The sequence below is a fragment of the Centruroides sculpturatus genome, unplaced genomic scaffold (genome assembly GCF_000671375.1).
Source record: "Centruroides sculpturatus isolate CEXI.00-Female unplaced genomic scaffold, Cexi_2.0 scaffold1916, whole genome shotgun sequence".
Classification (NCBI taxonomy): domain Eukaryota; kingdom Metazoa; phylum Arthropoda; class Arachnida; order Scorpiones; family Buthidae; genus Centruroides; species Centruroides sculpturatus.
Window position 1 is genome coordinate 45195 of NW_019386278.1, and position 15081 is coordinate 60275.

Below are 15081 nucleotides of genomic sequence, written 5' to 3' on the forward strand. Positions count from 1 at the left end.
AGGATTTCAAGAGAATTGAGCTTTAAAATTTTAGCTTAATCATTGTCAGAATTAAATCGTATTTTAATAATTACTGTTCTCCATTTAATTAATATTAAATCAATAAATCTTTCTCGAAGGAACTTTCTGTAATTTTTCAAGTAAAATTTAAAAAAAACAACTTAATTGAAGCAGTTTAATTAAAGCATTTAACACATAATCGAATTTGTCGATTGTAAAATACTCTCAAAAATCTTTATTTTCAATTTAATTCTTTTTTTATAAATGCAATTATAAAATCAATTTTTCTTATTTTATTTTTAGAAAATTCTCCAACTTTAGAAGAATAATTCAAATTTATTTTAAATTATTTTAAAAATTTGTATAAAATTAAAATATTATTCTAAACAATTAATATAAAAATGTTTAAATAAATTTCATGATATATAAAAACATAATTATTTTTTAATATTTTTAATTACAGTTAACTAAATTGCGATTTAATTATTAATAAAATATGCATATAATCTATGAAATTTCTCAATTATTTTTTTAAAGAAGTTTCATATATTTAATTTAAATCATTTGAAAAGTGTAGTAAATTATTGTTATTTGATAATTACGAGTTACTTATTAAAAATAATGCGCATTAATTAGTTCAATAAACAATTTTAAAACGTGTTAATTAAGAAGTTTCGTATAACTTTAATAAAAACGTTTTAAAGGATAATAAATAAAATTTAACATAAAATTAAATTTAGAATTTGACGCTTTTAATCCGATTTATTCAGATTAGTTTGAACCTGTCTTGAACTTTAATTTGTACACTCAACTGTAACATAGGAGTTATACTATTTAAAACTGAAATAAAGAATAAAAGACAGTTTCCTTTATAAAATATATACTTTTTATAAGAAAAAATGTTATTTTAAGCATTCAAAAATAGAAAAATAATAAAAAATAGATTCAAAATCAAGTATCTGGAACGTCCTTTCAAAATGAATTTACATAAGAAGCAGAGAAAAAAGTTTTCTATCATCTTCCACTTTTATCTTATTTAAATACTGGAAAAATGTTTATCATAGCGTATGAATGTAAATACATATATTTAGTTAAGTTAATTACGATCATAGATGAGAATTTAGTAATTAAAATGTAAAAAAAAAGAAAGAAAAATGTTATAGTAACTACCTTTTAGATAATAATTATTTTAAGGTACGTGTAAACACTCCGTAGGGAATGCTGTAAATAATAAAAACTAAATAACATTTACAACGTTTATAAAACGTTGAAATGACTTAATAACTTATTTATATATTAAAATAAACACGGATGGATTAACTTAATCCATGTTTAAAGTTTATATTTTGATTATTTGGGAGATTATTTGCAAGTGAATGAGTGGAATGTGTAGTATATTTATAGGGGAATTGCTTAATTATATAGTCTTATATGAATAAATTTATACTATTTTTGATATAAAGATATATCTTATTGGTAGTATAGTGGAGAAGAGGCGTTCGGAAGTTGTTACCATGGCGACAGATGACAGTGTGGTTCAAACGTAGAGGTAAGTTAGATCGAAAGCAAACTCGGAACGAAACATGGCTGATAGGAAGCACTTCATATTATTCCCAATTAAATGCTGTCTTAGAAATTATAATACATAATTTACACATGTAAAGGTAAGTCGAGGGATATTTAAAATTATTCATAGGTTTAATGTTAAAAATTTCACACTCAATAGTTAAAGTGAAAAATTGAGATTGGGTAAAGAATTTACAAGTGCAAAGTTGTTGTTATTCTTTAAGAAGAACAATGTATATAAAAGCATTAAAAATTTATAATTAATTATGTTTTAAGTATAAATATATTAGATTTTNATATATGCTATTATTTATTTTATTTTTATTGCAATACAATCTTCGGTTATTCCGAGAAAGACTACTTCTATAGAACCACAGAACTGTAACAAGGTCACATGCTTTTCCATTTAGACACATTATTGATTCCTGCCTCAAGATTGATGCATCAACATATTTTTCCCCCCTAAACGATCCTTTTTATTACCTTTGTTAATATGTTTTGCTATCATTTTCTATAAAAACATATTTAAAACTATTTTGTTTTTGTCCGGAACATTAATATTGTATTTGGAGTGAAAAGTAAACTTAGAATGATGATATTTTATATTATTTGTTAATTTGGAATGTCATTGTGATGACTCCGTACGTAATCGAAGTTATCGTACTCGAACCTACGACTAACTAACCATAACTTCCGAAAAACTTCATACGACCTGTTTAAATTTAAAAAAATATCTTGTAAAATGCTAGAATAATTCCTTTTATATGATAAAGTGTTTAAATTTTGGCAACAGATCGTATAAACTACACGAGAAATATGTTTACGTAAATATTGCGTTTATAGAAACATTATTGGGCTGCAATTTGAAAAAATTGCAGACCTATAAATTCTGATTGTTGTCCTCTGTTTGCTCTCCGTTCTTAATCTCGAGAAATGAGTTAGTTAGATAAAGGTCGAGAATGTTTAGGGACAGGAGACCCTAATTAATTATATACGAACTTCCGGTTTGAAACGGAAGTCACATTACTTCGATTCAAAATTTTCCCGAACGGAGTTAGATAGATGACCAGCACAACTCTATTGCTAATAGGAACAGTATGATGTACAAGACCATTACTAAAATAATTGAGAACATTGCGACGAAAAGTTGTACATCGGCATTGTGACAATAAATATATATAAAATATCTTATTTATTTTTCCTTACGTATAAGTATAAAAATTCGATTATTTTCTTGATTGTAGAAGGAAGCAATCAATAAAAAATTATATATGCTATTATTTATTTTATTTTTATTGCAATACAATCTTCGGTTATTCCGAGAAAGACTACTTCTATAGAACCACAGAACTGTAACAAGGTCACATGCTTTTCCATTTAGACACATTATTGATTCCTGCCTCAAGATTGATGCATCAACATATTTTTCCCCCCTAAACGATCCTTTTTATTACCTTTGTTAATATGTTTTGCTATCATTTTCTATAAAAACATATTTAAAACTATTTTGTTTTTGTCCGGAACATTAATATTGTATTTGGAGTGAAAAGTAAACTTAGAATGATGATATTTTATATTATTTGTTAATTTGGAATGTCATTGTGATGACTCCGTACGTAATCGAAGTTATCGTACTCGAACCTACGACTAACTAACCATAACTTCCGAAAAACTTCATACGACCTGTTTAAATTTAAAAAAATATCTTGTAAAATGCTAGAATAATTCCTTTTATATGATAAAGTGTTTAAATTTTGGCAACAGATCGTATAAACTACACGAGAAATATGTTTACGTAAATATTGCGTTTATAGAAACATTATTGGGCTGCAATTTGAAAAAATTGCAGACCTATAAATTCTGATTGTTGTCCTCTGTTTGCTCTCCGTTCTTAATCTCGAGAAATGAGTTAGTTAGATAAAGGTCGAGAATGTTTAGGGACAGGAGACCCTAATTAATTATATACGAACTTCCGGTTTGAAACGGAAGTCACATTACTTCGATTCAAAATTTTCCCGAACGGAGTTAGATAGATGACCAGCACAACTCTATTGCTAATAGGAACAGTATGATGTACAAGACCATTACTAAAATAATTGAGAACATTGCGACGAAAAGTTGTACATCGGCATTGTGACAATAAATATATATAAAATATCTTATTTATTTTTCCTTACGTATAAGTATAAAAATTCGATTATTTTCTTGATTGTAGAAGGAAGCAATCAATAAAAAATTATATATGCTATTATTTATTTTATTTTTATTGCAATACAATCTTCGGTTATTCCGAGAAAGACTACTTCTATAGAACCACAGAACTGTAACAAGGTCACATGCTTTTCCATTTAGACACATTATTGATTCCTGCCTCAAGATTGATGCATCAACATATTTTTCCCCCCTAAACGATCCTTTTTATTACCTTTGTTAATATGTTTTGCTATCATTTTCTATAAAAACATATTTAAAACTATTTTGTTTTTGTCCGGAACATTAATATTGTATTTGGAGTGAAAAGTAAACTTAGAATGATGATATTTTATATTATTTGTTAATTTGGAATGTCATTGTGATGACTCCGTACGTAATCGAAGTTATCGTACTCGAACCTACGACTAACTAACCATAACTTCCGAAAAACTTCATACGACCTGTTTAAATTTAAAAAAATATCTTGTAAAATGCTAGAATAATTCCTTTTATATGATAAAGTGTTTAAATTTTGGCAACAGATCGTATAAACTACACGAGAAATATGTTTACGTAAATATTGCGTTTATAGAAACATTATTGGGCTGCAATTTGAAAAAATTGCAGACCTATAAATTCTGATTGTTGTCCTCTGTTTGCTCTCCGTTCTTAATCTCGAGAAATGAGTTAGTTAGATAAAGGTCGAGAATGTTTAGGGACAGGAGACCCTAATTAATTATATACGAACTTCCGGTTTGAAACGGAAGTCACATTACTTCGATTCAAAATTTTCCCGAACGGAGTTAGATAGATGACCAGCACAACTCTATTGCTAATAGGAACAGTATGATGTACAAGACCATTACTAAAATAATTGAGAACATTGCGACGAAAAGTTGTACATCGGCATTGTGACAATAAATATATATAAAATATCTTATTTATTTTTCCTTACGTATAAGTATAAAAATTCGATTATTTTCTTGATTGTAGAAGGAAGCAATCAATAAAAAATTATATATGCTATTATTTATTTTATTTTTATTGCAATACAATCTTCGGTTATTCCGAGAAAGACTACTTCTATAGAACCACAGAACTGTAACAAGGTCACATGCTTTTCCATTTAGACACATTATTGATTCCTGCCTCAAGATTGATGCATCAACATATTTTTCCCCCCTAAACGATCCTTTTTATTACCTTTGTTAATATGTTTTGCTATCATTTTCTATAAAAACATATTTAAAACTATTTTGTTTTTGTCCGGAACATTAATATTGTATTTGGAGTGAAAAGTAAACTTAGAATGATGATATTTTATATTATTTGTTAATTTGGAATGTCATTGTGATGACTCCGTACGTAATCGAAGTTATCGTACTCGAACCTACGACTAACTAACCATAACTTCCGAAAAACTTCATACGACCTGTTTAAATTTAAAAAAATATCTTGTAAAATGCTAGAATAATTCCTTTTATATGATAAAGTGTTTAAATTTTGGCAACAGATCGTATAAACTACACGAGAAATATGTTTACGTAAATATTGCGTTTATAGAAACATTATTGGGCTGCAATTTGAAAAAATTGCAGACCTATAAATTCTGATTGTTGTCCTCTGTTTGCTCTCCGTTCTTAATCTCGAGAAATGAGTTAGTTAGATAAAGGTCGAGAATGTTTAGGGACAGGAGACCCTAATTAATTATATACGAACTTCCGGTTTGAAACGGAAGTCACATTACTTCGATTCAAAATTTTCCCGAACGGAGTTAGATAGATGACCAGCACAACTCTATTGCTAATAGGAACAGTATGATGTACAAGACCATTACTAAAATAATTGAGAACATTGCGACGAAAAGTTGTACATCGGCATTGTGACAATAAATATATATAAAATATCTTATTTATTTTTCCTTACGTATAAGTATAAAAATTCGATTATTTTCTTGATTGTAGAAGGAAGCAATCAATAAAAAATTATATATGCTATTATTTATTTTATTTTTATTGCAATACAATCTTCGGTTATTCCGAGAAAGACTACTTCTATAGAACCACAGAACTGTAACAAGGTCACATGCTTTTCCATTTAGACACATTATTGATTCCTGCCTCAAGATTGATGCATCAACATATTTTTCCCCCCTAAACGATCCTTTTTATTACCTTTGTTAATATGTTTTGCTATCATTTTCTATAAAAACATATTTAAAACTATTTTGTTTTTGTCCGGAACATTAATATTGTATTTGGAGTGAAAAGTAAACTTAGAATGATGATATTTTATATTATTTGTTAATTTGGAATGTCATTGTGATGACTCCGTACGTAATCGAAGTTATCGTACTCGAACCTACGACTAACTAACCATAACTTCCGAAAAACTTCATACGACCTGTTTAAATTTAAAAAAATATCTTGTAAAATGCTAGAATAATTCCTTTTATATGATAAAGTGTTTAAATTTTGGCAACAGATCGTATAAACTACACGAGAAATATGTTTACGTAAATATTGCGTTTATAGAAACATTATTGGGCTGCAATTTGAAAAAATTGCAGACCTATAAATTCTGATTGTTGTCCTCTGTTTGCTCTCCGTTCTTAATCTCGAGAAATGAGTTAGTTAGATAAAGGTCGAGAATGTTTAGGGACAGGAGACCCTAATTAATTATATACGAACTTCCGGTTTGAAACGGAAGTCACATTACTTCGATTCAAAATTTTCCCGAACGGAGTTAGATAGATGACCAGCACAACTCTATTGCTAATAGGAACAGTATGATGTACAAGACCATTACTAAAATAATTGAGAACATTGCGACGAAAAGTTGTACATCGGCATTGTGACAATAAATATATATAAAATATCTTATTTATTTTTCCTTACGTATAAGTATAAAAATTCGATTATTTTCTTGATTGTAGAAGGAAGCAATCAATAAAAAATTATATATGCTATTATTTATTTTATTTTTATTGCAATACAATCTTCGGTTATTCCGAGAAAGACTACTTCTATAGAACCACAGAACTGTAACAAGGTCACACGCTTTTCCAATGTCATAGTGATCTGCCGAGGGGGATGCATCGTGGGAGGACTTTTATGGAAATTTGGCCCCCATTTAGCTGCTACTAACGTGATGAAAATCTGGAAAATTTCACGTGGCCAAATTTCCTACGACTAACTAACTACCAGAGTTCGGTGGTTTTATGCACTCGGCTACTGAAAAGCGTTTAATAGAATTAAGAGAGTACTATTCAGAAATTAAAAAATCCGAGTCGTTAAATGCGGAAATTTTCAAAATAACACTTTCGATTACACACAGGCAAGTGCTATATTCTACCTGTCGCAGTAATTCAGTGAATATAATATATATATTTTAAAATTATATCATTTTTATAAGAATTATATTTAATTTATTATTTTGTTAAATTTTTGCCTATAGATGGGGCTACGTTTAAATCGGCGAATCAAATGTAAACAGAAATTAATCGATGTATAGAAATTCATTAGATTTTTTGGGATGGGATGTACAGTACATTATCTAAGCTTTTAGTATGTAAACGTAACTGCCGAGTTTCGTAGCCGTTGGTCAAACGGCCTAGGAATGTATAGCAAACAAACAAACAAACAAACATTTAAAGCAGAATTTTATAATTTTTACGCTTTGTAAATTCTTTGTATTGGAAATTTTCATGAAGTATGCGAACAATTCCACTATGTTCCTATAGTTATACAGAACCTTTGACGTATCAGTCGTACCTCAACAGGACTTGGCAGAGAAAGGCTACATATCTTGTTGGATTTAGATTATTGTAACACGATTTTCTGCTAAAAAATAACAATAAATCCACACTATATTTGAAAAAGATTTTATAACTCTGGAACGTGCATCCGCATAAAATTTCCCAGGGGCATCAATAAATTTCAAATTATTTTGAGTTTTTTTCACAAGTAGATTGTAGTATAGTCATGGTCGAGGGTGTAAGATCTTAATAACTTTTACGATTATAATTTGTGTAGCTTTGTACTCGATCCATGGAGGGCAAGTGCCTCGTTTGCTCTCCTTTGTGGATACCCTTGTCCTGAAAGATGTTGGACCAAAAATCCATGTTTTGAATCACTTTTTATCCAAGTGTAAGAAATGATGAAAATTTTTAAACAATTCTCTAAAACTTCTCATTTTTTGCATTAAAACATTTATAAAATTTAATTTGTTAATTAATAACATAAAAATGATTTAAAACAACTAAAAATTACTAAAATATAGCATGTTTCATGATAAAATTGATATTATTTAGGCTCTAGATATATGAAAAAAATTATTTATTTAAAAAATTAGACATTCCATACAAATGAATATTAAACTTTGACATTTATAATTTGAAAAAATAAATAATTATGAATTAAACATTTTAAAAGAATAATATTTTTTAACTAAATAAAGTTTATCATCTTGTGTATTCCCTGAAGAACGTTAAAAGGTTGACCCAAAAGTCACTCAACGGGTAAGAATTTCTCAAGCAAACACTAAAAGAATTTTAAAAAGTTATAATTTAATCTGGTAAAACGTTTTAATTTGTGCATTTAACAAAAATATCTCATTTTAAACGATTTTTATAAAGTTTGTAATTGTAAAATATAGTAATTTAGTCTTTATAATGGTTAACTGACTTTTGGTCCACCCTGTATTATATATACAAGATTTNAAACATATTGTCTAAATTAGAATGTATTTTTTGTATATAAACGTATTTTTGATAGATGAATAACTAGTTAATTGATTATATATTCATCATTTTTATATATACAGGAAATCAAAATCGCTCATATTTAATCCGATATTTCTGTAAATATTTCATGATTTAAACGTATCATGTGTAAAGCCTAATAGTTTTTGTTAGTTTAGTAAAATATTGAATAATTTGACTCTTGAAAGAAAAAATTTAAAAAAATAGTTATTTTGCAATAATGAGAGTAGTTATCATCTTACTCATCATGCTACTCATCATCTTAATAACTAGAACGAGAACTCAACTTAATCTCGTCTTACAAGTTTGTAATCATCCTAATCATCTTCTAGTTCTCATCTTAATCACCATTTTACTTCTCATCTTAATTATCATCTTTAGATGTATTTCATTTTTCAGAATAGTGTACACTTCTCCGTTAGTTTAGTCATTTCTCCTTATATTTTTCTGGTTGTTAAGTATAAGACGTGAAAGTATTTCAGTCGTGTCAAATTTGATCCTTCAGCTTTTTTTAAATTGTGACGTTTTGAAATCCCCTGAACCCAAAAACGTGAAAAAGGGGGAAATTCCGAGTGTATTGGCGTCTTTTTCGTTTAATATTTCAGGATGAGATAATGATTGAGAAAGGATATTTGACAAGGTAACTTGCATACAAGGTGCATTGATGCCATTAAATTTAGGAGGTTAAAAGTCGAGAGGCAGATAAAATGCCATATAATGAAAATTTTCCTTGTTATTGGCATTTACAATTTTTTTTTAAAAAACTCATCTCTACTCTCAAAATTTTGTCTTTTTTGGTCAAAAGACAAAATTTTGAGAGTAGAGATGAGTTTTTTAAAAAAAAATATAGTTTGTAATAATTAATAATATAAAAATTGTTTTTATTATTATCTAATAACAAATGATACCACACACAATTTTGACTTGTGCCAATGTCTCTTAGTGTTTCTTAAATGAAAAATCCAGCAACACGTTGCTGGATATCTTATTTTGTAATCGGAAACTATAAAATGACGTTAAATTAATGTAATAGCGTACACTTTTCTAACCAAACCAACGCATGTTTAGTTTATCATCATACTTAGAATTATAATTACTTTTACAGTATGTCACAATTATAATCAGTCTACTCCAAATTTTGAATTTGCTTTTATCATCCTATCTAAATACTTCTTACATTAATAAATCCATTAGAAATCTTAATCAGATTAGTCATTATTTATTCACTGATTGATTTTATTTTCTCGTATTAGTTTATATTCTTTTAATCTAAAAAATATTAAATTTTTAGTAAAGAAATTTTAAAATTTTAAAATTGAAATTATTTTTTGATAATCATTATGAAGTAATATTTACAATAATTTTAACTATCACCAAATGTCGTTAAGGAAGGAATATGAAAAATTATAAAAAGATATGGATTTTTTTCTGATTTTGATATTTTATATATATAGTTGTATATATATATATATATTTATATGTATAGTTGTATATATGNGAGTTAACGAAATAAGATATATTACTTTGGTTAGACTCGTTATTTCTTTCTTGTAAATAATATTTTTCAAATAGCAAATGTACAGATAAGTCCAAATGACAAAAAGTTTCCTAATATAAGTGATACACAAGTAATTAAACTATAAAATTGGTTTCTTTCTTGCATTATAAAAATATGCCGGGAACTGCCAGGAAATTCCGGAATGAAATAGACCGGAAATTCGAGAAACAATATACAGACACTTGATTAAACAGATGAAATTAAACAATCAAAAAATATTTTTAATTAAAAAATTACTAAAATAATTATATTTTCCTTATATAAATAAAATGTTTCAATTTATTAACTTTAAATCATTTATATTAATTCGAACAAACACATTAAATTTAAGAAAATGTAAACATAAGACTTGAAAGTTCATGTGGATTTTAAAGTGCTCCATATATTTTTCAGAAAAATGATGTTTATTTTTGAAATGGACTATTTGCTTCTTAGATAAAGTGAGAATATACGTATATATATATTGTTTTCTTCTGTTTAAAAATATAGAAGATATATAAGTTAGATTAGAGTAAAGCGAAATCTCTTGCCACTTATCCTGCTAAGAACCTTTAAGTGAAGATTTAACAAGATGAGTGGTAAAATGAACTTACATTTTCTCCTGTCAGTAAAAACATAAATAAATGGTAAGTTGTTGTTGTTATGAAATTGTTAAAGTCACGAAACGTTCATAGAAGTGAAATCTTAATTTAATGTGACATTTTGTTTTCGAAGAATACGTTTCTAAATGTGCTTTTACTATAAAAAAATATTTTATTTATTTATTTTTAAAAATATAGATAGATAAATTATTAAAAACATCTGTTGTTTTTTAATTTAAAGTTTGAAAATAAGTTATTTTTAATATTTAAATATTTAAAAACTATACTTTAATGTCTAAAATATGAATTTAAATTAAGCAAATGAAATTAGCATAATATGAAATTAAGCATTTAAAATAGCATAAAATATGCATAAAATAAAAATTTTTAATAAAGTTTAAAATGTTTTATATCAGGAAATTGTTTTAAACTTTATATTCTTGCTGAAAAATAAAAAGAAATTTACATTTTGTCTTTAAGATATTTTACGTTTCATTAATTGCTACAGCAATATTTCATTTTATAGCTTAATTAATAAAAACAAGCTGTATAAATGTAAGTAATTTGAATGAGATTAATGTATAAGTTAAAATGTTGTTGTTATAAATAAATAATGAATAGTTTTTGTTTCCATAGGTAAAGCTGAAACGGATAAAACATGATCGATCGTTTTTCCTGCCATGAATGCTATCTGCACAGACATGAGTAATGCTAGTGCAGAACTTCCAGTAGGAAATGCCTACATCACTATTCATTGTCACAATATAACAAGATATCTGAACGATTATCTAGCTTCACTAGCTTCGAACGTCTCAAACAATTCTGGTATACAAAACGAAGAAGAAAAATCGGATCCAAATTCACCAGAAAATCAAAAAAACGCCGTTATATATATAGTAGTGGTGCTGTTTTTCTATTCGTTTGGTATAGGCATTATGATGATTAAATATATGAGAAAAGAAGCTAAAGAACAGCAAGAGTGTAAAATGTACCGTCAATATATAAATGCCGCTCATGAACAGTATCTACATTCTACAAATAGAGCACGTTTAGCAAACAGATTGGCCCTCCAAGCTTTAAATACAGTTAATGCTATACCTCAGACTACTCAATTAGGGAGTAAAGTGACGTTTGTTTAATTGGTGCATTTCTACAGCTATAAATGGCAAGATTTATATATATCTATATAGGGAGCAATATTAATTTTTCACGCTATATAGAATAATGCTGATCCATTGTGGATCATACATTTAATATAGCCTTTATTATGCCTTAATGCACTTTATCATCAATTTTTACTGTTTAAAATTTATAAATTCGGAATAAAATGTATTTAGTATATACTGTACTTTGCTTCAGTGTATACATAACTAATGTAAGTTATCATTGTACTTAAAAGATAAAATTTCTCTGTAAAATTAATTTTACTAATTGAAATTTTTAGTAATAACCTTAAAAATAAGGATTTTAGATTGAAATTTTATATATAAATGTTTTATTTATATATAAAATTCATTAATTGATATTAAAAAGTACGTATACAGTGGGGAAATTCCNAATTAAGGAAATATATAACATAATAAAAACAATTATTTTAATAATAAAATAAATTATTTTCAATAACAGAATATTTTAAATAATGATATACTATAATAATTATATTATATTTTATGGTTTGTCAGATTTAATTTGTGAAACAAAGCAAGTAATTTAGAAGTTAGTCACAATAGATAAATGCATTCATTGCAGGAAAGTTTAATCAAACTAAAATTAAATATAGTTAAATAACAAAGAGAAATTATTAATCTCACTAAATGTAAAATGTTAATGTTTGATATAATTTCAATCTTATGATAAATAAAGAGTTTGTGTATTAACCTTGTTTTACTTTATCATAAAAGCACAGTTGGAAAAATCTTACATTAATAATCATTTACTTTATTTTTATTATTTTAAATTTTTAATGCATAATTTTCTTTTTTAATGATAATTTAAAACGATTTATCATTTTAAATTCCTTTTATAATTTCAGTAAGAATATTTTCTAAATTAAGAGTAGCCTAAATCCTTTAAAATTTTCCAATTAAAAATGCAATTATTATGTGTTTAATATTCATGTTTACGTAAATTTTAATTTTATTTTTTAAAGATTTATTAATGAAAATTTATACAAAAGATTTAGTTATATTTTAACAATGGCATATAATTGATTCTTATGTAAAGAAATCTGTAATCATTAAATCACTTAACTGTTTAAGGATCATTTAAACCAGTGCTTAACACGACAACTTACTTTACTTCTTGTGATATTTTTACAAAAGAAAATCGATATTTTTATATATACTTTTTCGTTTTTTTCAGCAATAAACTTTGTTAAGACTTATCAATGCCCCAGGAAACCATGACCTAAAACTCTGTTATCGCCTACTCTCTGTTAAGAGCGATGTGATATGATTTCTAAATTCAATTTATACAATTTCCTTATAATTTTAATAATTGAATGCAATCTGCAACAACAAAAAAAATCTTTCTAGAAAATGGTTAAAATTAAATTCATTCAATCTTCTCATATATAAAACCACCAATCTGTTATATCCAGATGGTGCAGATGTTAGTGTCATATTGAAATGGAGATCGGAGGGATCTAGTGTAAAAACTATCCAGCATTGACAGCACCTAAAGCAATGTCAATCTTTTGCTCGATTTATCCAATCGATCGACCTTTAAAATATAAAGAATCCACTTTATCTTTTTTTTCCTTTACAAAAACATTATTTGAAAGAAATTCACGAATTTCCGAATGTTCATATTTATTTTCTGTAAAATTACTGAAAGTATTTTCAAAATTTCTCATTTTACTAATGTGTAATTATGAAGTCGAATGTCTTCTTTAAAGATTTTTACTAAAAGGAAAGATTTAAATGAGACGACATCAAATGAACAATCGATTTTTAAGATAATGCTTATAAGTTTTGTATATTATGAGATATTTCAAAAATAATTTATGTATAATTCATTATTTAAAAATTTTTCAAATGTTACTGTAAATTACTGTATTTAATAATACAGTAATTTACATTAAATAAATTACTGTATTTAAAAATACAGTAATTTGTTTATTGAATATTACATGGAAGAGAAATATGAATAACGAAACTAATATAAAAAACTGATTTTTGAATTTTTAAAAAGTACAGTATCTGCAACTAATTACATTACAATTCTTTTTGATTAAATAAATTTTTAATATTTAGAAAAACAAATAACTAAAAATTTATTTTAAATCCATATTCAAGATATTTAAATCTTATCTAAAATTCTTTCTTGTAATATTTTAAAATTCCAATTGAAATAATTTCTAACGGTTCAAGAATTAATGCTTCAATTACTATAGTTAAATAAGATTATATTCAAAATTTTACTTACAAATAAATCTCTAAAAAAAATAACAAACGAATATATTTTCTTTATTATTATTATTATCTAATACTTCGGTTTTCTTTCTTGTTCAGGAAATCAAAAGGAAAACTTGCATGATATATTTACAAATTTCAATAATTATAAATGTCAGTACTTTACATGCTTTGAAATACAGTATGTCGCACAAGATTCTGTTTAAATATATCGACAATTTAAAATAAATATCATATAGAATGTAGTATTTAATTATTTAAATACTTATGCTGAAGCTAAATTTTTCAGGTTTTTTTCTATCAGTTACAGTTCCATAAATTTGTCAAAAACGGATGTAAACTTGAAAATATATGAAGAGAGCATTTTTGCTAAATTTTAAATCGGTTTTTGTTAATAATTTTGAATAAAATTTGGTATTTAACGATTTTGAAACGTAAAACTTATCACCGTTCGTCCTTTTATCGATCAGTAAAAGTTTATTGAATATATTAAAAAATGCGATTATACTTGATTTGTTTTCCATTAAAGTTTGAAATTTTAAAAAATAATTTTTTAAACTCTCCTGAAAATTTAACTGATAAACAAACGGAACTCAACATTTTTTCATATCAAATTTGGTGAATATTAAATTGAAATGCAAAATATTTTATTCAGAAAGGTATTAAAAATTGGATATAAGTTTGAATATTAAATAAATGTGAATATTTAATATAAATTTGAACTTTTATTTTGACTCTAAGTTGAATATAAATAAAATTAAAAATTAAATTTAAACTTGAAGTGTCTAGAGAGGCAAATTTACTGAAACTTTTTAAGCTTTCAGCTAAGATAAATTATTTAATTATTGATTAAAACTCATCAGTATTAATAATTTTTTCAATTTTTTTTAAATAACTAAAAAGTACTTTTAACCAACTAACTATTTCAGCTTATTTCTTTTCTGCTTATGAGCTAATATAAATTATACCCATTCATTCTTCAACATTAGTGATATGACAAAGCACATC

At 25.9% G+C, this 15081-nt stretch overlaps 1 protein-coding gene across 3 annotated transcripts in view; it reads left to right on the forward strand.

Annotated features, from left to right (window-relative positions):
• The window catches only part of LOC111614378, a 28133-nt gene extending 16158 nt beyond the window's left edge, over positions 1-11975 (forward strand). Inside the window, exons 2-3 of one of the 3 annotated variants that reach the window (XR_002754918.1) lie at positions 1486-1664; positions 11297-11506. Coding sequence is in view for 2 of the 3 variants with exons in the window: in XM_023355750.1 (XP_023211518.1) it covers positions 11341-11799 (459 nt within the window). In the remaining variant the exon portion in view is untranslated. Of the gene's footprint in view, positions 1-1479; positions 1665-11075; positions 11216-11296 lie in introns of those variants that run through there. The other 2 variants (XM_023355750.1, XM_023355751.1) reach the window with 2 other exon arrangements.
• The last annotated feature ends 3106 nt before the right edge of the window (positions 11976-15081 follow it).